Consider the following 25,108-nt stretch of genomic DNA (forward strand, 5'->3'; position numbering starts at 1 on the left):
TCCCTAATAATCGCGCAGAAAAGGAATGTAAAGGTAAACACAGACAATGCTGAATAGTGCATAGTATCCAGCATAGTTTGTATATCATATCAAGCATAGTCTGTGCTTACATTTACATCTCGTTTCTGCGGCATCATTAGGGACTTTTAAAACACTTATAAGTGAATTCAATTTGTGTGAACAATGAATGTCTGATAAGTGCCAAGCCTAACCGTCCGATTCTGCTGATCCCTAGAGCATTCAAAACTTCAACTATGTACTACAACCTGAGCCCAATAAGATTACACAAATTATAGTGTAACTGTTAAGCTTTATATTTGTATTCAATATTGATATATCCTTTCTGAAACTAGAAATCCGTCGCCACTTGCATAAGTGCCTATGCTTTCCCTCGTTCAAAATAAGGCATATAGGCTACGGCGGTTTCCTTCACAATAAAGCGGTCATGCTTTAAACGTTTTTGTGAAGTAGCTGTCGTTTGGTCATCATGTAGTTCGTACCTCAACATACCATGAATCAATCGTAATTCATTATCTGTCAACCTACATTAGCGCGCTTTCAGAATCGCCGCCGGTAGCAGACTCCTTGTTCACCTAATCAGCAAGCTGCTGCTGCAGTGGTCATTGGAGCATAGCCGATTAGCCAATCAAGAACCGTGGTTTCGTGATTACTAGTCTTCTCGCCGTTCTATGGTCTGTGGCACGCCCATTCTTCGGCAGCTACTTTCAAACGCTTTGCACGAAATCTTAACGGCCTTCCTGTGAGCTTCTTTTAGGCCCATTGTCGTTTTTTATCAATAATCTATAGAATAAGACATTACAACGGAGGATTCGTAAGATTTTCCAAATTTTGGACAACCCTAGTGTATAATCATTGGCGATGGTTATGTCATGATTGTTCAACAGTCACGTCGCAAAACAGAATGACATCAAATACTAAAACACAACTATTCATGAACTGCGAATGCAGGGTGCGTACTATACTTGGGTACAGGCTTTTTCCCAGAATTTACACGCCATTTTAAGGGTGCGTATTATACATGGGGGCGTACTATATTCGGTACTCACTTTTCGGAACTCCTTGGAACAAGAACTAGGACTACTCACCTTTCAAAACTTCTCAGAACTAGAACAACTCGAAACCAATGGTAAGCTGACCGTCAACACTTGATGCCTAGGCCAAATGAAATCAGGCTTGCTATCAAGTTGAATAACCTCTGCACCAAAATTATTACACAGCAGAGCGATATAATACAATATTAACGGGCTGTTTCAATTCTTTGCACAAGTAGAATATGCAATTGTCGGTATAGATTTCGTTTAGGCCTCAAATTTTGCCGTTACGATTGCAAGCTAAAATTTTTCAACAACCTTTTTTGCTTCCGAGCATTCTTTGTTTTTTTGAGCCGGACATCTCTACTGGGTAACCGAGTACCGGTGGTGTAGGAGTCGTCAGTAAGAAAATAGCTGGAAGTGGACGATATAGTGTCTCCTGAAAAGATAAACATGTGCTGTCCACCTGCCCAATGTCTGTAAGGGGATAGCAACGTCAATTCATACACACCTTCTCCCTCCTCTTCTGCATACTTGCTGTGATACTCCACGGGGCGATCGAGTGGGATCGCAGGCGCTGTCCTGGAACTGTTTGTTAATGAGCAGGTTAAAATCGATTCGACAAGAAACATAAAATACAAAACGCATCCCTAGTACTGGAAACAGCGGATATACAAAGCAGGCGGATGATGACAATGATTTGAGTCGAGTATTGAAATATGATTATTTTGAGTACTTTGATAATTGCCAGTAAGAGTTACTTTGTCAACAAGAATTATAATTTTGATCGTTTATTCCAATGTAGAAGCGTCGAAAGCTCGATTGCCGAACCTACGCGCGTTGGTGGAACATAGATTTCAGTGCAGTCCAGAACAACACACGACATTTTCACCTAGTGCATACATGGCAGACAGCAGTGTTGAACGCGGACGTTATCCGTCTTAGTATCGACAACTGAAATATTCGGATTTGACAGACATGCGGGTGAATTAACCTTCATTTTCTTAGTCACCACCACAGGTTTGAAGTAAATTAACGTGAAAAGGTCGAAGAAACCCATTAACCACGAGTATATTTCGCCGCCTCAACAGACTTGTAAAACCTACTTCATTTTCAAAATGCACCACTAGAACTGGAACTACTCACTTTTGAAAACTCCTTAAAACAAAAACAAGACTTACTCACTTTTCCAAACTTCTTGGAACTAGGACCAGAACAACCGATACCAATAGTAAGCTGACCGTCAACATTTGACGCCTAGGCTAAATGAAATTAAGTTCGACACTATGAGTTGTGCTTTCTCTTACGAAGTCTGACTTTTTAACATCACTCTCACCTTGGAATTTTTCGCAGTGATGGCTCGCGCGGATGGGCCACTTTTCTCTCTTGTGGAACCGAGGGTCCTGGCAATTCCTCGGCAGAAGAAGGAGGAGACTTCCGTGCCCTGTTTAATGATATCGAGTTAAAAGCGAGCTGGCCGGAAACGTTGAAGAAAAAAAATAGCTCAATAGTACTCAAAACTACTGAGTAGGGACCATAGGCGCCGAACCTGGGCATGCAAGGCATGCCAGGCATGCCTAGACATTTTTTTAGGCATGCGGCATGCCTAGAATTCGGTTCGACATGAATCGGCATAATCCCCGATTGTGTTATTTAGAACGAATCGCAATGTATTTCCGTTTACGACATTACCTACTACCGCTTATGTGAGCGAGGTAACCCGTTGCGCGCGGCCAATTAGCTACAATCGCGTTGCCAATTAACGAGATATGTCTGTGCACAATGTAACGCGACACGATCTCCCGCTGAGATGATCGCGAAATTGTGTCACTGATTGCCGTGCGTTCGGCAATCATCGCTTGGGGCGCTTGCCTGCTTTATCGCGTCTCCTACAAGCCTAGTTTCACTCGCTTGAGCATGATGAACAATCACATCAGCAGTAGGCCCGGTGCCATCGCTGCCTGCACATTCGCATCTGCATTGGCGCACACGATATTATCGCTTGCCTACACAATCGCATCTGCAACAGGCCTGGTACGAAAGATATCATCGCTGGCTAACTATCGCGTCTAGAGCCAGGCATGCGTTGGCTCCCATCTCTCGAGCCTAGCATGCGCTAGCTCCAATCTTTCGATGGCTTGGTGACAATGCCGTTAGGTGTTTGTTGGTTAGCGATTGTAATTAAAGAGCGGCATCGCTAACCTGAATGACATCGAATGTCCGCAGACATGTGCGATTGTGAGTGCGCCGTGCATGCGTAAGTGAATCCCGCTAATACCTAAACATAATCATCAGAAGATGTGTGTCAACTGTCAAGGCTTGAGTTGTAAAAGACGGGAAAGGTTGGAACAACCTGAAATCGGTGCCATTATAGAACAGATTCCATAACAACTCTGACATTTTGCCTTGCGCAAATCGTCGCCGAGGTTACGTAATACGCGTTGATAAGCGGCGTATTTAATTGTTCGCTAGCGATCAGGGACTCACTAATTGACAGCACTTCCGGACTCGTTGACAAGCTTATCATACGCGCAAATTTGTTAACACGCAGATATTGCATAATCGGCATTTATGCAGGCACTTAACCCTCATGAATTGATGCTATATTATCCCTAAATATCAATTCCGTCGGATCATGACATCATTCCTTTGTGACGTCATCGAACTCGCATGCCTAAGGAAAATTAGCGTTCGGCGCCTATGGTAGGGACGACTATCTGTTCAATACATCATGACTTAATTGCCTTGGGCAGATGAAAATGTAGAAATGAATAATTATTTCAACTAAAAATCTCTTACAGAGTCTAATACAAAGTTTTCAACATCACTATTACCTTGGATTTTCTGGCACTGGCGGCCTGAACGGACTGCTGACTTTGGTCAGTGACGGAACCAAAGACTCCGCGACTTCCTCACAAGAGGTAGAAGAAGCTTTCTGTACCCTGTTTAATGATAGCAGGTTAAAAGCGAACCGACTGGAAACGTAGGTGAAAGATTGCCTCAATAGTAGGCCTACTCGAAATCATCGATAGCACGGCTGGATGGTGATGACAATGATTTGATGTCTCCAATCTGAATCGGGTCATTTTCTAATGATTCGAGTGGTGAAAGACGATTATTTCAACTAGCCTACTCAATTCATATGCCCATTGCCAGTAAAGTGGATTTGTCGATGAGAATTATCGTTTTCGTACTATTCTCCGAGGAAGCTCGCTAAAATGAATCAAAATATTCGACACATGTAATACAGAGCTACACACATTGGTGGAACGCAGATATCTGTGATATCGTGAATCCATCATAGCTTTTCCACTTCCTATGATGAGGCATCGTCAAAAATAATTGTATTTCAAATTATCTTGACCCTTTGAGGAATTGACATGAAATGATCATACAAATGAACAGTGGTCAATAACAGCCACACGATGGCGAACTTAGACAGCGATGGGTTATCACTGATGTAGGCGAATATGTTGAGGATCTACATCAGGTGTTAAAAATTGGCGATTGCCGCTTGCGGGCCTCTCATTTTACCATTATGTTCGAGCAACTTGACTATTTCCTACTTTTTCACATTGGATATTAGTTGGAATTACTTGCTTCACAAATTGAGTTAAATTCGAACGTAGGCAGAAATACAGTTCAAATTAAATCTGAGTTCGAATAATGGCACGAGATTTGAAAATGTCTGTACGCCAAGTTTGGCTCGTTTTGCACTGTATAATTGTCCTATGGCATTTTCAGGTAATCCAACGACAATTTCCACCAATTAGATTAGAATTAGATTACTGTCATTTTGCTCCGAATCAGTGGTTTTCAAACTTTTCAGGAATCATATAAATGACCTAATAAATCAACACAAAATAACTTGTTGAATTTTATGGTGCGAATGCAACAAATGAAGCAGTTCTTTTCGCGACCAACTCGATCATGTTTGTTTGCATTTTGGACAGAGCAAACCTTAAAATCACTACATCGTGAATCACATTCGGCCGGTTCAGATTCGCAATGAATCTTCCAGAACAGTGGTCATAGGTTGATCATTGATTAACCTAACCTCTGGGCATAAAGAATTGAAACCACTCTTATCAATACCCTTCATTCATTCAATTCCTCAACAATATGCACGATTCACGAGCGAGTCAAAATTTATACGAAAAAGAGTTTTGGAAAATCAGTATGCAATTATTTTGGAATCGTTGTAGTAAAATCATGAATTGAAGTGACATTTCAAGTTGAATAACCTCTGCATCAAAATTATTGCACAGCGGCGCGATGTAATCCAACATTAACAGGCTGTTTCAATGCTTTGCAGAAGTAGAATATGCAATTGTCGGTAAAGATTTCATATAGATCTCATATTTTGCCGTTACGATCGCCAGCTAAAATTTTTCAACAACAACCTTTTTTGCATTTGAGCATTCTTTGGCTTTTTGAGCCGGGCATCTCCACTGGGCAACCGAATCCCGACAGAGTACGAGTCGTCATTTAGGAAATAGCTGGAGGTGGACGATATAGTGTCTCCTGAAAATAAAAACATGTGCTGTCCTTCCGCCCAAGATCTGGAATGCGATAGCAACGCCAATTCATACACACCTTCTCCTTCTTCTTCTGGGGTCGTGCTGTGTTGCTCCACGGGATGATTGAATCGGATATTAGGCGCTGACCGAGAACTGTTTGTTAATTAGCAAGTTCAAATCAATTCAACCAGAAACGTAAAGAATAAAATGCGTCTCTAATACTGAATACTGCGGATATACAGAGCAGGCGGATGATGATAGCAATGATTTGTGGTCTTGAAACTGAATCGAGTAATCAGTCTAATAATTCGAGTCGAGGATCGAAAGATGATCATTTTGAGTACTTTTATAATTGCCAGTAAAAGTTACTTTGCCAACAAATAATATAATTTTGATCGTTTATTCCGTTTTAGAAGCCTCGAAAGCTCGATTGCCCGAATCTACGCACGTTGATGGAACATAGATTACTGTCAAGTCCGGGATGACACACAACATTTTCACCTAGTGCAGACATACTCAATTGGCGGACTGCCGTGTTGGATCCGGAACATATCCATCTTAGTATCCATCACTAAAATATTCGGATTTGATAGGCAGGCGGGTGAATCGACCTGAATTTATTATTCATCACCACAACCTTGAAGTAAATTAACGTGAAATGCCGGAGAGACCTATTTACTACGAGTATATTGTGCCAAATTAATAGTGTTGTACCAACTACTTTATTTTCAAAATGCACCACTAGAACTACAACTACTCCCTATTCAAAATTTGCAGTTAGCACCAGAAGTAGAACTTCTCAAAACCAGTAGTTTGGTGACCGTCAATGAATTAGATTGTTGGTTTGTAGAAGTATGCAGATTGAGACAGCGTAAAAGGTCCTGTATCCTCCTATCTGCTCAATACATGTGACAATTACTGCCATCTAAAAATTATTACGCACAGAAGCGATGTAATCCCACATTAACAGGCCGATCTCAATACTTTGCACAAGCAGAATATGTAAATGTCGGTATCGATATTATTTACGCGTCGAATTTCAGGGTACGATCGTCAGCACCAATTTTTCAATAGCAATTCTTTCACCTAGAATATTCCGGGTTCTGATCAGCAGGTATCGACTTTTTGAGCCGGATAGGCTGGCCAGATAGAGCAGTTCCTCCATTATACGAGTCTTCAGAGTGTAGCTCGTCACCGGTCAAGGGTATATCCTCTCCTTAAAATAAACCACAATGTGCTATCCATACATACAAGAGTATACAGTGGTTCTCAAACGTTACTACATTGTGGAAAACTAACACTCATCTGCAAGCCTGAAATTGCCTGAATCAAAAATTTTACCACAATACACATATGATAGATTACTATAGATCAGAGGTTCTCAACCTGACTCTTATGTTAACCTAGCATCGTTTTGTTCTGTACAGAGTAATGAAACTTTCATTGTCTACATCCTTCAATGAATGATGAAAAGCTTTGCTAATGTTGCATCACCATACTGACCCAACTGATACACATTGTGTGATCATACGCCCTTTTTGGCCTTGTAGGTTGGGTCGTGAGTTTGAAACTACAGTATTCTGAAATGCCTATTCTGTAAACCAGGGGTGGCCAACCTGTGGCCCTAGAAGGAAATTAGTGCGGCCGTGGGAACGTAATTCAATTAGTGTGTGTAGGCAGCCGTCAACATAAAAATTGAACGTATCAATTGACTCCCAATTTTAATTAATCTAAGCACGAAATTTTATTAAATAAATTACTCTTCGAGCGATTCCATTGATCTTCAAATTTTCTTCATGTTGTGCACGATTCAATTCGTCTTCATTTTTAAATTTTAATATATTAGCGCGCTTTGCAATCCGAGCTCGAGAGTACAGATGGGACCAGCGTAGGAAAATTATGCACCCCATATAGAATACCAACTTGGAATCGTTAGCTCCTCAGAACGAAATCTGTTTCTGGTACATCTGGGAGATTGAAACATCTTACCACTATATCGACAATCCTGATAGGAGGTCAAGAAATAACAGAAAGCAATTGGCCCACCCAAACATGCACCATCATTTATAACTTGCCCTACATTTTTGAATAGACTCCCTCCAATAACCCTACCGGTGTACCTAATCACATGGGCTGAGAAAGGTTAAATAAAATACTTGAATGTAATCTGTCAAACTACTAATATCAATCTAACGATTTTTTGTGCTTCGCGCGACCAAGCCCCTCCCCCGAATTTTTCATTACATGACCACTTGAGATTCAGATGTGTATAGTAAGACAACATGAAATAGTACATCAGTCCGGAGTTCACCGGAAACGGACATGGACAATTCAACATGGGTATTTCGTGTCCAGATCGTTCATTGCGACTATGTCCTGGAATGCGGCCGTGGGCTACATAAGTAATCAAAATGCTGCCGTGAATAGCAAAAAGGTTGGCTACCCCTGCTGTATACTATATTTATAATCTCATATGAAACTAAGCAATTGGTATCCCGCAGTTGCGTTTCGACGGAACAATACAGGGAGACTTTCTAGAGCAAAGTTTCACATTCCGGAACAGGTATTTCAACAGGAACAGTCGGAGTCAGAGTGATTTGCAATAAATATTCATTTTGTTTTAGTTTTCTAGGAAATATACATTTTATCTTCAAAAATATGTTCATGGACAGTTCAAGACTTACCTGGCAACTCTTCCCCATTTGCAGCGCCGCTGGTGGTAGGGTTCAATTCCAAATCTTTCGTTGGAGTGCTGCAAAATAGGATGCATCTTTTACCCTCTCCTATAAATCAGTGATACATCAATTAGAATATAAGCAGGGAAATACTACTGAAGAACCGACTCTTGCTAGCATTGTGTAAAATTTACACGTAACAAGGTGCATTGTGAATGTGATGCAATGAAATTTACATGCACAGCTGCTCCAGTTTGTCAAAATCTAAGCTTGTTATCCATTATGTGGACTGTAGGCGAATGTTAATGATCTACGTCAGCTGTTCCTCAAGATTGACAATATTGCCATATGCGGGCCTCTCAGAACCTACCGCAGGTTGGACACTCCCGCCATGGGCTTTTAGTATGTTGATTTCTATTGTATGTAATCCCACATTAATAAGTCGATTTCAATACTTCGCACAAGTAGATTATGCAACCGTCAGGATGTATTTCATTTGGCGCCGAATTTCGCCATTAAGATCGCCAGCACAAATTTTCCAAGGACATCGCTTTTACCTGGAATATCTCGGCTTCCGATCATAAGGCTTCCGCATTGCGAGTCGGATTGCTACACTGGGTAGACTATGTTCGAGAAACGAGTCTGGCCATGGTGGTTCGCTACGGATGGGGGATATATCATACTCTAAAGAAAACGCATGTGCTATTCATCCACCTGAGATCAGGAAAGACAGTTCAATTCATACACACCTGCTCCCTCCTCATCTGATGATGCATTTTGCCGCTCAGCGTGGTGGTCAAACAGGATAGTATGCGACCTACGTGCCGGTAATACGTATGTTAATGGGCAGGTTCAAATCTATTCGACCAGAAACATCAGGAAAAAATAACGTCTCTCTAGTACTGGAAACTGCCAATAGACAGGGCAGGCGGCTGATGACAATGATTTAGATTCTCGAAACTGAATCTAGTAGTAATACTTATGATTTGAGTTGAGTATTGAAATGTGATAATTTTTCACTACCGTCTTTTAATAATTACCAGTAAGAATTTATAGTTGGCCACAATTATAATTTTGATACTCTCATATTAGTTGTAGTCTAGTTTCTGGTTTTCCTGAAAATGCTACAAAAGAAATGTATAGTGCATGGCAGGAAAATGAACTTGTACCGTGACTGGTCATTTTGGCAACCTCCTATCTGTTCGTTACATTGTGACTTGTGCGCCTTGAGCAGATGAAAATATATAAATCAACACTTATTACGACTAAAAAAGGGATACATAGCAAATCAGGTATTCGCACATCTACCGACATATCTAGAATTTGAACAAGCATAATTTGATGTTGTCAGGCAATATTTCATTGAAACGTCACGTTTTTAACACCAAGTTTTCAGCAATTGATGTCGCTAATCTGAATCGAACAAACTTTCAACAATTCGAATCGAGTAGTATAAGACGATGATTATTTCAAGTACCGGTACTCAATTTATCGGACCATTGCATGTCAAGATGATTTGTCGACGAGAATTACAGTTTTGATACTATTATCCGACTAGGGAGCAGAATAGGCCGCATCTAAGCATTCGAAGCACGTAGTACAAAGCTACACACGTTCGTGGAACAGAAATATCTGTGAAGTTGTGAACGCTTCACAGCATTTCCACCTTGTGTGGTGAAATCATGGTCATATTTCATGGGTATATTTCAAATTATCTTATTCCTTCAAATAATTGACAAGAAGTTTTCACAGAAAAAACAGCACTCGTCCGTGACTATCTATTTTATTTCTGTAGGATTTTCAGTGGTCGATGAGAGCCACAGGAGGCGAACTTAGAGCCGGGGTTGGGAATCACTGATGTTGGTGAATATATTGATTACACCGGTCAATACAAATTTTTAGGCAGACAAAGTGATACTGGTTTAGGGGGTTCTGAATGGCACTGATTCCGATTATCACCTTGTTTTTTTTCAAATTAGCTCTTGTTTTGGAGATAACCCATGAGGCTATTTTGACCTTTTCTCCCATTTTCGCTGTAATGGCCACATAGAAAATCGGATCAGTCACACGATAAAGTTTGGAAATTCAATCTACCTGCTATCTTAAACACAAAAGTCTCTTTTAAATCAAAATACAGCAACAGCACTATATTTAGGGGTATTAGATTTATCAAAGTTATACACTTCCACGGATATCATGTAGGCTACATAAATGAGATCCAGTCCTGTATATAAGTATTTACATAGATACTCAAATATTTCAATCAGTTTTATGTCAACCACCTATTGTAAATTTGACATAATCAGTTGGAATATAATATCATTCATTTATTATAAAGCAGAATTCTTTTTGAACGATTTTCGCCTGTAAGCAATATTGTGCAATTTCTCGGAAGGTTCCAGCAATGGTCTGCTATAATATGCTCATCTCATCTGCCCTAATATATTTCTGTTGTTGTTTTCATGTCTTGCTGGAACCTCTCCCCTTGCGAATGACCAAGATTATCATGAAATATATCAAGATGACTGAACAGGAAGTGAACTTTTATGCTCGTACCAAGTTTTCCATATGCAGAATCGAATTTTCGGACCAACTGTTTGTAGTTGGGTGCTTTGTGATCAGTGATCATCTGAAAAGTTTCATTTCCTACATCTTAGGATAAATTTCATGCAGTGAACTCCTTCCTAATATGAAATTGGAATCTTTCATTCGTATTCGAATCTGAAATCTATTAAAGATACCAAATTTAAGCTTCTCGTTTGATAGAGATATTATAGGTAAACCCAGTTTGTTGATTCGGCGGAGAATTATCCACTAACAAGTCAAAAGAAATGTGACGCATATGAGCACTATAGTTAAGCTCTTTAAGGACAAATTTTATAGCTTTATACTCCTCTTTTATCTTGGTAGAATGACCAATTAATGCAGGAGAATACGTATTTCCATTGCGCTAAAGTACAATTTTCAGGCTTGATAAACTGCTTTTTTGACTAACAAATATTTCGCACCGGGTCATGTTAATATTGATAGAATGACTGAGAACGACATGAGGGTTCTTCATAGTCAATTATCTATTTATGCATAGTATAAAATCTGAAAAAAAATTCTTCCTATCGAGTGACATATTCAAAGGTAAATAGGATAATTTTGGACTTTTTTAGGGGTATAAATATCTTCTGACAGAGAGCCAATCTGACAAAACTAATGTGATATTCGTAATCAGCAACCTCGAAAACCCCAGAAACGGCTTTCAGATGTTCTGCCTAAAATTTAATTTCATTTCGTTGACCGGCGTAATTGACATAAGGTGTTCCAAGTGGGCGATTGCTGCAGGCGATCTGCTTACAATCTACCACCAGGGTCAACGACTGGACCATTTTCTACTTTTCCAAATTATATTAAAGTTGGAATAACTTATTCACAATAATTCAGAAATTGAATCAAATTCAGACTTGGAAAGAAATACAACAAAAATTAAGTTCAGTCCATCAGAGTTCAAAAAGTCATTGCAAACCGCAACGAAGAATGTCTAACACAAAACAGAAGAATAAGGATGATCACCAAACACTGTTACATTAGGGTGGAGTGAAAAAAAGAAAATTTTGAATTTCAAAAAGTGCCTCTGATATTTGGTCCCAAATCAAAAATGAATAACTTCTATCATAATTTCAGGTTCTTACGCCCTCTAGTGGCCGAGCTAATTCACCAAACGAGTCGAAAATAGCTAATTTTGCCATATCCTGATAACCGCTTGTGCTAGAAAGCCAGTTTTGGGTTTAAAATCTGTGGAAGCAACATGTTTCTATCTCACTTCCATAGAACTTTGTCCTGAAAATGTACAGAAAAAAAGTTACAAGCAAATTGTCGATTTTTAGACCGCCATTAAAAGTGTTGGATGGTTGTACCAAATTTGCAATGCCAATTAGCATGTTTCTGTTTGTTGCATTGCTGCTTTAACAATGAAATCTTGTTTGAAGGACTTATCAGTTGATTTTTATATCAACCTAGTATAATTTGGATAGTAGAGAGCATGATTGAACTTTCTTCATAGTTGCAAAGGAGCTACATGACCATTGGATTTGATACAATGTAGTTTCCATGAATGAGTTTCCTATCGCGCGAAAAGTCAATCAACTGATGTTGAAATTTAGTCAACTAACTCAGTATCACAAGAAATCTAGAACATCACATTCTTATAAAGAAATGGAAACTACGTTCTTGCAAGATATTGATAAGCTTTTTGGCATCTTCTGCTGCGATAGCAAACAGAGAGATAAAATTGCACTCCAATGTGGCTTAAGGATGGCACCGAAGGATTTGAAGATCAAAAAGCAGAGCGCAAGGGAAAATGTTTGGTTGACGCTGTGCCTCTTTCATCAGCTGACGAAAGATTTCGAAGGCAGTCAAGCTCAATCCAACAACCGGTGATTCTAATGCAGGTGCCAGCACTTCTATTGGGCAATTCAGCTTTAATCGAAGTGATTCAGAGTCAATGCAATCTCAATCAACATCTTCTGGTAATGATTCAATTTTTATGGGAGGTGCGCAACCATCAAACCAAAACCATGTGTTGGGGATCAACTTGGCAAGAGTTTGTGAACGGTATAATGTATTGGACCTTACAGGAGCTGCTGCTGCAACTTGTGTATTGCAATATGTTAGAATATTCAACTAAAAAAGTGATTCGTTTGTGGTAGATCACGGCAAATTACGAGGAGAGAGCAAAAGGTGCAGAAAAGAAATACAAAGAAAAGAAGCAGAAAACCTAAATCTTGTGTATGGACTCTACTTCGATGGAAGAAAAGAGGACACTTTGAATATTGTCGAGGCACCCACTGGAAAATGCTCTATGACAACAGAGCTGGAGGAACATATTGTTTTAGTAGGAGAACCAGGTGAGTATTACCTCGGTCACTTGTCAACTCCCAATGGAAAAGGTCGTGTTTTGGCAAGAAATGTATCAGTTTATTTCCAACACCAAACTCTGCAAAAACCCAGGTGTCGTGGGATCAGACAGCACAGCTTCAATGACAGGGAGATTCAAAGGCTGCATTCGTGCAATGAACTTTTACAATGGGCTATCTGCTTGCTTCATGGTAATGAGCTGCCATTACGATATGTTTTCACAGCAATGCGTAATTCAAACACGCAATACAAGATTATAAATTACAACTTTCAAGGCGGATATGTAGAATGGCAGCTCATTACCATGAAGCAAGCAGATAGCCCATTGAAGTGGTCTTTGTAAAATTTCTTCCATTGCACAAATGCAGCCTTTGAATCTCCCTGTCAGTGAAGCTGTACCGTCTGATCTCACAATAGCTGGGTTTTTGCAGAGGTCGGTGTTGGAAATAAACTGATATATTTTCTTGCCAAAATACGACCTTTTCCATTGGGAGGTGACAAGTGACTGAGGTAATACTCACCTGGTTCTCCTACTAAAACAATTATGTTCCTCCAGCTCTGTTGTCATAGAGAATTCTCAGTGGGTGCCTCAACCATATTTAAAGCGTCATGTTTTCTTCCGTCGAAGTAGAGTCCATACACAAGATTTAAGTTTTCTGCTTCTCTTATTTGAATTTCTTTTCTGCACCTTCCTCTCTCTCCTCGTTATTTGCCGTGATCTACCACAAACGAATCACTTTTTTAGTTGATTATTCCAACATATTGCAATACACAAGTTGGAGCAGCAGCTCCTGTAAGGTCCAATACATCATACCGTTCACAAACGCTTGCCCTGTTGATCCCCAACACATGCTTTTGGTTTGATGGTTGAGCACCTCCCATAAAAGTTGAATCATTACCAGAAGATGTTGATTAAGATTGCATTGACTCTGAATCACTTTGATTAAAGCTGAATTGCCCAATAGAAGTGCTGGCACCTGCATTAGAAGCACCGGGTTGTTGGATTGAGCTTGACTGCCTTCGAAATCTTTTGTCAGCTGATGAAAGAGACACAGCGTCAACCAAACATTTTCCCTTGCGCTCTGCTTTTTGATCTTCAAATCCTTCGGTGCCATCCTTAAGCCACATGGGAGTGAAATTTCATCTCTCTGTTTGCTATCGCAGCAGAAGATGCCAAAAAGCTTATCAATATCTTGCAAGAACGTAGTTTCCATTTCTTTATAAGAATTTGATGTTCTAGATTTCTTGTGATACTGAGTTAGTTGACTAAATTTCAATATCAGTTGATTGACTTTTCGCGCGACAGGAAACTCCTTTATGGAAAATACATTGTACCAAATCCAATGGTCATGTAGCTCCTTTGCAACTATGAAGAAAGTTCAATCATGCTCTCTACTATCCAAATTATACTAGGTTGATATAAAAATCAACTGATAAGTCCTTCAAACAAGATTTTGTTGTTAAAGCAGCAATGTAACAAACAGTCACATGCTAATTGGCATTGCAAATTTGGTACAACCATCCAACACTGTTAATGGCGGTCTAAAAATCGACAATTTGCTTGTAACTTTTTTTCTGTACATTTTCAGGACAAAGTTCTATGGAAGTGAGATAGAAACATGTTGCTTCCGCAGATTTTAAACCCAAAACTGGCTTTCTAGCATAAGCGGTTATCAGGATATGGCAAAATTAGCTATTTTCGACTCGTTTGGTGAATTAGCTCGGCCACTAGAGGGCGTAAGAACCTGAAATTATGATAGAAGTTAGTCATTTTTGATTTGGGACCAAATATCAGAGGCACTTTTTGAAATTCAAAATTTTCTTTTTTTCACTCCACCCTACTGTTACATCACACACCAAGTTGAGGTGGATGCCAAATTAGGAAATCATAAAGGTTACTTTCCGAATTTTCCTATCTGTTCAGTACGTCGCATCTTGTCTCATACATGGCATTGTACAATTTGTTTTTTCAGCGGATGGAAATATTGAATCTAGGGATCAATTCGCTCTAAAAATTATTACGCAGCAAATCGATACAATCCAACATTACCAGGCCAATTCAATGCTTTACGCAACTAGAATATGTAATTTTTGATATGGATTTCATTTAGGCGTCCATTTACACCATTACTATGGCCAGCACAAATTTTACAATGAAGACCCTTTAACCTGACATATTTCGGCTTCCGAACATACCGCTTTGCATTTTTGACCCGGACTAGTTGCCCGATTGAACCAGTGCCTGGAACACTTGAGTCGTCGGAAGATGGGTTGCTCCTAGTGGACGGTATATTGTCCCCTGAAAAAAATACAATTCGAAGTCACAAGTCATTCTCACATTTATAAGTTTGAATCAAGTACAAGTCAAGTGACAGCGAACAGGGTAGGAAAACCTCGTCAAACACACGAGGTCAACATGGATGCCTTTTTGGTGTGGACGGAAAGAGATGTCCACTCGCATTTAGAATGAGGTTCCGAAAATTGCCCATTCCTTTCCAAACATTTGCTCACACTCATACCTGCGCCACTCTCGATCTTTCTTCTCTTGGAAGATGAATCTTCCTGACTTGCGCACTGGTACGCTCGTTTTGCCTTCCGGGTGCGACATGAAATCCTGCCAGAGTCGGGAGAGTTCTAAAAGGAGGAAAAAATCATGTGAAAAAGGCATCACTTTGAATTTGGGCCTGCATGGAACTCTGTGTTTTGTTACGGCCAAGTGCATACATTCAACCTATTCCTCGGCAATGCGTTTCATAAAATTTTTGGGAAGTTCACTCCAGATTACCTCGTCTGGTTACAATTTGGCCCAATTAAGCCGAACAAAAACAACACAACACACACAGTTGCAGTATAAAGGACACAAATTTTGTGCAAAACTAATCACTCCACATTATACCTTCACTGAGTGTTGCCATTTGTGATTATTGCATCACAAAACAAATTGATTTCCATTTTTTAAATTTGGTTAACCAGCTACACTTAAGTTCAATTTTCCCTCTGATTTTTTCACGAGTCTGCGCGCACTCACCAATTCACTGCAGTCCCTTAGACAATAGTGTGTAACGACTAAAAAATGGTCTTAAGTTTGAGTGGACTGCCAAATTAGCCACTTTCATCGTTAATATGGTATTTTGTGGCGTCAACTGAAAAAAAAATAAAAAATAAAAAAAGGTCATCACTACGGATTTTTTGTGCGCAGCTTGGATTTTCGGTGCGCTGAGACCGTGACGCGCAGCTCAGAGGGAACAGTGCTGAAGCTCTCATGAAAGATTTGGCCAAAGACCTTTTGGTGGAATAAAGAACATAAAATAAGTAGCGACGAAATAAGGAAAATTATCGCAGTTCCGTAGCCTCTTTGATATGGCATAGGGATTTATGGTATGCATGATATTAGTCATCCAATGACGCTGCTTCAAGATCATATTATTACAGGTACCTTCTAAGATAGGCGCCGACTTTTATTTTACATGGGGTGGCCAGATGAAAAAAGGAGGGGTTTGAAATTGTTTCAAATGTATCAAGTTGGCATCAATTTAATAATGTTAAGTATGTGCGTAAATCAGTAACCGCTCATAATACATGGACAGGACAATCATTATCGCGTTGACGCATTTACGCGCATAAGTACGCTTGCCAGCGAGTTCAGCGGTTAATTAGCGATTCCTCGATGTCGCTTCAATATCAACAATTCACCAACACGCTCGCGAACAATCGAATACGCAACCTCGGTGGCTACGAACTATTTCACAATTTAATACGATTGCAGTCTGCTGTGGAATCCGCTATGTAGTGGCACCGATTTTAGGCTACACTACACTTACAGCTACACTTAAGTTCAATTCTCCCTCTGATTTTTTCACGAGTCTGCGCGCACTCACCAATTCACTGCAGTCCCTTAGACAATAGTGTGTAACGACTAAAAAATGGTCTTAAGTTTGAGTGGACTGCCAAATTAGCCACTTTCGTCGTTAATATGGTATTTTGTGGCGTCAACTGAAAAAAAATATAAAATAAAAAAAGGTCATCACTACGGATTTTCTGTGCGCAGCTTAGATTTTCGGTGCGCAGCTTAGATTTTCGGTGCGCTGAGACCGTGATGCGCAGCTCAGAGGGAACAGTGCTGAAGTTCTCATGAAAGATTTGGTCAAAAACCTTTTAGTGGAATAAAGAACATAAAATAAGTAGCGACGAAATAAGGAAAATTATCGCGGTTCCGTAGCCTCTTTGATATGGCATAGGGATTTATGGTATGCATGATATTAGTCATCCAATGGCGCTGCTTCAAGATCATATTATTACAGGTACCTTCTAAGATAGGCGCCGACTTTTATTTTACATGGGGTGGCCAGATGAAAAAAGGAGGAGTTTGAAATTGTTTCAAATGTATCAAGTTGGCATCAATTTAATAACGTTAAGTACGTTAAATCAGTAACCGTTCATAATACATGGACAGGACAATCATTATCGCGTTGACGCATTTACGCGCATAAGTACGCTTGCCAGCGAGTTCAGGGGTTAATTAGCGATTCCTCGATGTCGCTTTAATATCAACAATTCACCAACACGCTCGCGAACAATCGAATACGCAACCTAGGTGGCTACGAACTATTTCACAATTTAATACGATTGCAGTCTGCTGTGGAATCCGCTATGTAGTGGCACCGATTTTAGGTGATTCAGGCCTGTCGTATCATTTGATAACTCGGCGTTACACATCGTCTGATATTTCAGTTACGTCCATTCGAGTAAGTTCGTTGCAAATTGCGCTGATTCAAAGTTATTCCTTTTTTACACCTTGTCAGTCTTAAGCCATTATCACATAACAATCGCATAAGTAGATATCATGCGAGGCCTGTAGCAGACGCTATAGTTTAGGCCAGCGATGTTATCACATGCGCCAGTCCTGCTACTATATCAGACCTAGCTCGTTGCACGTGATAATTCATACCAGCGATTATAGCGTGCAGGCCTGCATACAGGCGCGCTTAATTAAACCTGCGACGACAGCGCACATCAGATGTCAACGACCCATACATTACGAATAGAAATGGTTTTCACCAATTTGCAGTACGCAGCATGGATAATACGAATTAGTGGATTGGCATTTTAAAAGGACGGGATTTCTAGTTTTAAATGAGTAACTTCGTGGCTACGCACCTATGGTTTTAATACCGACAACGCGCTGGTTACTATCAGTCCGGGGCCAGGTGTCATTGCAGCAAGAGCAATAAGGGCGCATGCAGCGACCTTATCAATAGAAATACGAATCCCAGTGGTTTGTAATTTGATCCGCGATATGGTTGCGCTCGATAGAGTCCGTCCAGCAATGAAGTTTATTGGAACATAGAAGGTCGCCGATCAAACAAATCGAATAAATTCCGAATTTGCGCCACCGAGAAACTCGTTTTGCATCAATCTTTGACAGCGTAATTCAACGCCGTGCACTGCACAATGCGCAGTAATGATAACAAATCAAACACTGACAAGTGACATCGAGGGAATACGAGCGTATAAAGCAGACACGAATTAGCCTACATATAATAGCCAACGAGAAAGCGCGCAGCGAATCAGTAATTCCTCAACTCGCGAGTCTGACATCGCGACAATTGTTTGCTCATCATAACTACATTTAAGCTGCATCGCTGCATTTCCCGATAAAAGTTGGCAGAGCCTTGCTAGAGTAGCCTAATGAATATGCGCACTTTGTGCATGGATGACTTTCAATTGGCAGGCATACAGAAACACAATGTCCGATTTCGCGCTCTAATTAAATAGACTACCGTATCACGAAACTAACTCCAGACTTATTTTGTAAACGAATATGCGCGCAAATAAAATTTAATTAAAAGAAGGACAACGTGTCTCAGCCTCAGCCCAGGCGTGTCGAAAAAGATGTTGCTTCGATTGTCTGATTACAAATCACGGATTACAATTTATTGGGGCGTTTTTAAGCACTCGTTCGTCGTCGCCGGGAAGCTGCGTATTCAATTATTGGCGCACGTTCCGTTAATGGTAAACAGTCGGCATTTACGCGATATCACGGACTCGCTAATTAACAGCGCTGATGATCTCATTGAGCTGATGTCGTATCGAACTGGCGAGACAACAGAAATATACATAACTTTGAAATCGCAGACGGCGGGCGTTCAAGCATTTAGTATGGGGTGGCCGCCACCGCATAAATGTGTCATGGGGTGGCCGCGCCACCCCGTAACTCTGCGCTTCTAATTCATGAGAGAATCAAAAACAATGCTGACTAATTGATCGTGTCGCCATATTTAATGTAGAACCAAATAGTTATTTTTGCATCATAAATTGAAAAAATATCCAACTTTCAACGTTTATTCTTTATTTTGTATTAATGATTAAATGTTTATTTGGCAAGCATACGATATTATATATGTGTGATATGATCTGGCATCTACAAACTTCTGCAAACTACAGGGTTTTCAAAATGAGTAACTTGACCTAAAATATTACAACTACGTTTTTAAAACTCTCAACTAGAACTAACGAGCGTTTAAAAACTGAGACAATAAAACAGAAGGATACAATATATACATAACTAATTATTTGATTGAATTAAAAATGTAAGGCGTTTCTAGTTTGATATGGGAGCCTGGGAGGTGCTCCAACCCCCGAATTCAACCCATTATTGGCTTCACTAATGTTAGTAACTAGTGATGAATCTGAGCTGGCTGCAAGAACGTCACACAGCAGAACACTTCACACTTGTATCACGATTCACGCCACACAACAATATGTTATTTTTATTTATTCCTCACACATGTGAATTTTTCAATGCACTACTAGAATAAGACCTACAACTACTAAACAAACAGTAGTAGTTAGTTCAACGTTAGCTAACTATATTGGTAGATTGCATGTGTCTGGGCATGTAGCCTACCAGATAACAGATTGTGCTAAAGCCCAGGCGCGGGGGTCGAATCCCCCACCTTTTGAAGTGCGAAACCCCGTCCTTTGGAAATACCTGTTCTGACCCTAATAGCTTATATTTCAACACGTCGTATCATCAGTGTTGCGCGCGGCCGATTAGCGGGAGGCGTGTTGCCTATTAGCGAGATTCGTCTGCGCACATTACGCTGCACAGTGCACACTGCACAGCCAGCACAGGGCTGTTCAAAAATAACTTTTTTTCTGGATTCCAGTCATTCAGTCATTAAACTGTCAGGTGACCCCAAAAAACGCTGCACACTAAATTTGGTTCAATTCTAACAAGTATAGGGCTCCGCAGATCCAATTAAATTTTTTAATTTAAACAGGAAAATTTGGTATCCACCAATCAAGGATAATGTTTTAGTAGACCATGGGTCAGCACACAGGCCTCACGCCTATACCTACTCTACCAAGATAACGAAATTAATGCTGATAATTAAATGTACAACTTACAACTTGGCACATGTCAGACTGGAAAGCCACACACAAATACAGTCTCATTTATCAACGGTAGGCTACTATCTTCGACTGAAGCATTTGAGCTTCGATTCACATCGTATCGGGGCATGCAAAACAAGTAGGTTTACCAGTAGTACCAAGCGAAGAATGTAAGATGTAAGTGGAAATGATATTTATGTCAAGTGGTGAACTGCCGTTAAGCGGGGTTGCTTCAGACAAAATTTATACGATTTTGCTCAATATCTTGTTGGAAGTGTAGGCCACACAGGGGGATAACATTTTGTGTATTATATATTACAGGCCTGGCCTGGCCTAATATAGGTTCAATTCTTTCCGCAATTCAAAAGGAAATTTACATTGTTTAAGAAGGCTAATGTCCAGAATTAATAGCCTTATCTCAAGTTCCACTCATGTTACAATTGGGACTTATAAATAACAAACCATACCGAGGTTACCCCAGAGGCAGCCCGCCGAACATAAAGCTTATTGCTGCGATTTATTGCTCCTTAAAATATGCAACCACTTACGATGCCCTCAAATCGAAGGCGCTGAACTCAGCTATGCATACTTGGTAAGTCGCGCATATCTAGGAATTTATTTGAATATGCGGCAATGCGGCATGCCAAGAATGCCGACCAGTTCGTGAATTGTGTGATTTAGAAATAGGCAATGTATTTTGTAATAATGCTGCTCACGCGAGCAGAACAAATCCCCACCAATACACTGATCGAACGCAAGTATTCCGCAGATGCGACAAGACCGAAACCTTCATAATAACGATGTCGATTTGTGCAGGGCGAAATGTAGCGATTGTCATGTGATGTGTAGAAATGCGATATCTCATCCGGTGCCCGGAACTATCGCGCCTGCTGTGATTGTGATGTCACAGTGACCCAAGACAGAACCTGGACGGACTTGATTAAAATACATACTGCCTGTACACAGAGTCAAGCGGCCTAACTGATTTTGATTTGCGCTCATATTAAAATACAACGATTAGGTGTCTTGTGGGCTTTCGATATCGAAAGTGTTGACTCCTCTGAAATTAGTGTGAATACTAAACAGAATCCCGAATATACTTCGCATTTGTGAATATAATTCCAGCAGCTTTAGCTTATTAGCTGTCACCGAAGACGCGTATTCGTTTGTTCTCGAAACGGAGAGATTAAAATCTCAAATCTCGTGACTGCTGGGTTGTCGCGTTGTATATTGACGGCAGATCGCGAGCTCGCCAACTGTTTCGGACTATCCCGCAATGTTATGGTAGCGTGAGGTGTCGAGTATATATATATATATCATTCATGCGGCCTCGTCAACACGAGGCAACTGATCCGATCGATCTATGATCGGCATTAGTGCATGTCATAACCACAATAAATTAAATTAAATCTAGTTCAACCAATTCATCCGTCCGCAGACGGCCTACGCGCTTGCACGATAGTGTCGTAATTTGTCACCTTATGCAATTGCCAGGTAATTATTGATATTGAACACATGCGAATCGGATCATCTGTCAATTCTGACGTAATATGATGCCAGACCTTTATGTGTATCAAGTCAACCCACCTCTCGGCATCCCTACATAAAATTAGAGTTCTGTGCCAATGCCCCAAATGGATACAATTGGGTTTTAATTTATACTATTATCACCAACCACATCTTCAATTGCATGCCTACATGACAAGTTTTTAAAGTAGAACTCACAGGCATCTTATTGCTCACTGAATTTTTCATATTTTGGCAAACTCGCAATCCAATAACCATCTAATTCAATTTTACACAGCCATCAGGAAAGTCATAACGAATATAGTGGATGATACACAGATAAAGCAGCCACTTTCAAGAACTTCAAATATCAGATTTTACGCATCCAACTAACTAAAACACAACTAATCAATAAGTGATATTGCGAATTACTGAATTTTAAATGGGCCTAAGATATAGTGAAGATCGAATCTGACTTCAAATGGACGGATCAGATTTATTTTTGTCTGCACGATTGAGGTGCTTTGACGATGGATATGGGACTAAGCAGTAAGGTTATCTACTCTGCAACACAATTATTGTGGCCGGCGGTACTCGCGATCAATCCTATTACTATATTACTCTCTTCGTGATAATAAGATAGTCGTTGGCAATCATATCATCTCATGTCATGGCTCACCTTGCGATGGTCTTTATATTTTCCAGTTCTGTCCTTAATTTGCTTGCCACCTTGGTCTTTGACCAAAGAGAATTGAAGTTTGATGTTGGTGCCAGGGAATTGAATGCAAGAACTGAAACAAAATGACATTGTAATAATACAATGGTAACCTGCATCATAAAGACGTTATTATTACCGTGACACCCCTTTTCATGCTTATAATATATATTTTTGACTTGTATATCTATGTCTCCTTCTTGCTTAATTGAGTCGTATTCAAATTTCGGCAATTCTACGTGAAGTATAGTTTAGAGCTGCCATCCACATCTACTCGTACTTCAGTACTTTAACCCGTCTGATCGCAATCACATCAATTCTTCGTCGTGGATGTTCAGTCGCGTAGCCAGTCGAAAATAAGTGATGTGTTGAAATGAATAAAGGGTTTGACTCTTTTTAAATTCACCAATATAGCATCCATTCACTAGATGCGTAAATGGCGATCATACAATCTCCTCGTGTGGACGATGTTACGAGAATGATAAGCTTGCCAACAAGTGCGGAAAAGCTTTCAATTAGCGCGTCTCTGATCGCTGGTGACCAATTAAAAGCGCGAGCGTATTGCCTCGCATTACGCTGCTTCGACTACCGTATTCAAAAATAAAATTTCTGGGCCTGATCTGTGCTATAATGGCACCGATTTCAGGTGGTTCAGAACTTTCTCGTCATTTATAACCCAGCCGTGACACACGTCTTCTAATCGTTATGTTTTAGTAATAGCGGAAATCGATTGCCCACGTTAAATTCAGTTTGCAAACATTCGATGCCATTCAGTTTCCGGATGTGACTCTATAATCAGTATGACATGACAATAGTTAATCACCATACACTTAAAGGCATTGTCTTCAAGCCATCGAGAGATGAGACCAAAAGCATGCTGAGCCCGGGACGCGATAGTTGGCCACTGGCCAGTGGCCAGCGATTATACCTTTAGAACCAGGCCTATTTCGGATGCGAATGTAGGCTAGCGATAATATCATGCACACCAGGCCAATGCAGATGCGATTGTGCAGGTCAACAATGGTATAGAGCGCATAGGCCTATTGCAGTTGTGATTTACGTACATCGTACAATGTACATATGTACAATTGTACAAGCCAGCGGAACCAGGCTTGCGGAATCAGGCCAGCGACCGGTAACGATTGCCGCGCGTACAGTAATAACGTGAAAATCTCAGCGGGAGATCGCGTTACGTTGTGCACAGACGATTCTCGCCAATCGCCAACGCACTTCACGCTACTTTAGCCGTACACAACACTGATAATACGAAATATTGAATTGCAACCAAATATTAGTGAGAATTACGGATGGAGTCGACACCAAACCACCACATGACATATCGAACTTGTCTCCCGACACATGCCACACTTATTTTAATCGCTCGGTATTTTATGTTATCTTCTATTACTTATCATCCAGTTTGCGTGCCTCTGCTCCATATACAGACTTGCGCAAAATACATTTCCTCAAAATGTTAAAAATGAACATGAGTTATACTCTGTTATATTATACACATTATGAAACATATGTAGGCTACATATCGAATGCAATTACATCGCTTACATATTATGAGGTTAGTGTACCTTGTTGTCGACAAGATGATCACCAATCGGGTTTTACAACGAATATGTCCAAATATATGGTGTTTATAGGTTCAGGGTTAAGCTTATTCTTACTATTACAAATATAATCATATATACATGATCGTATAACGTGAGCAGCTGACCTGATGATCTTATCGGACGGTAGTATAAATGGTCTGTATTTCACTGACTTATGTCTCTTAATTTGGGCATCAACGTCTGTCATCACACATGACTGTAAACAGTATGGTACTTACTTATGTTTAAGCGGATAGGCATCGTCTCCGGAATTCAGGATCTTTCCGTCAACGATGACGCCTTTCTTCACGCGACATTTCAAAACATACCGACCCTCCTCCTTTAAAATCACGAAATGCCGTTTTGGCGCAATTGAAGACAGTCCGATGCTGCCACCGTCGAACTGTCCCGGGAAGTTGTATCGACCCAGGAAAGTCTTGTCCCGATTGATGTAGACTTCGAAATCTCCGTATTTCAACTTCGCTTCCATTTTTAAAGTCTTATCTCTCGCCAACAAATATTGCTTCGTCACCACGTTGTAAGCGCTACGACGGAATGATTTCGTTTCGAACGGAGAAGGCAGACTTCGGGGCGACACCTACAGGAATTTAACGTAAACATTGATGCATGACGTCATTTCTCTTATGATACTGACGATTTCATTGAAGTAGGCTTTTTAGACGTACAGAACTTGAACATAGCAGCAAACAATATGGTCGAATTGACACGAATATTTCAA

General features: G+C 40.3%; 1 protein-coding gene across 1 annotated transcript; it reads right to left on the reverse strand.

Annotated features, from left to right (window-relative positions):
* Positions 1-1,339: 1,339 nt before the first annotated feature.
* On the reverse strand, positions 1,340-25,108 carry LOC145457579 (uncharacterized). The gene is made up of 14 exons (XM_080335800.1): positions 24,609-25,108; positions 22,733-22,844; positions 15,672-15,786; positions 15,349-15,451; positions 8,997-9,064; positions 8,805-8,931; positions 8,257-8,324; positions 6,659-6,788; positions 5,649-5,725; positions 5,456-5,576; positions 3,887-3,994; positions 2,389-2,496; positions 1,564-1,640; positions 1,340-1,491 (listed from the first exon to the last, which is right to left on the reverse strand). Exons 1-14 carry the CDS (start codon positions 24,857-24,859, stop codon positions 1,340-1,342), a joined length of 1,617 nt encoding a protein of 538 aa, XP_080191926.1. The 5' UTR covers positions 24,860-25,108.

The sequence above is a fragment of the Botryllus schlosseri genome, chromosome 15 (assembly GCF_051294905.1).
Source record: "Botryllus schlosseri isolate E-star chromosome 15, Bs_hap1, whole genome shotgun sequence".
NCBI classification, from domain to species: Eukaryota; Metazoa; Chordata; class Ascidiacea; order Stolidobranchia; family Styelidae; genus Botryllus; species Botryllus schlosseri.

Excerpts from the sequence above, each read along its gene's own strand:
- LOC145457579 (XM_080335800.1), bottom strand. The coding sequence starts at position 24,859 with ATGGAAGCGAAGTTGAAATACGGAGATTTCGAAGTCTACATCAATCGG. Across the intron at positions 2,497-3,886 it reads CCAGTGCCAGAAAATCCAAG|GGCACGGAAGTCTCCTCCTT; the intron begins GTAATAGTGATG and ends ATCATTAAACAG. Across the intron at positions 1,492-1,563 it reads TGCAGAAGAGGAGGGAGAAG|GAGACACTATATCGTCCACT; the intron begins GTGTGTATGAAT and ends TTATCTTTTCAG.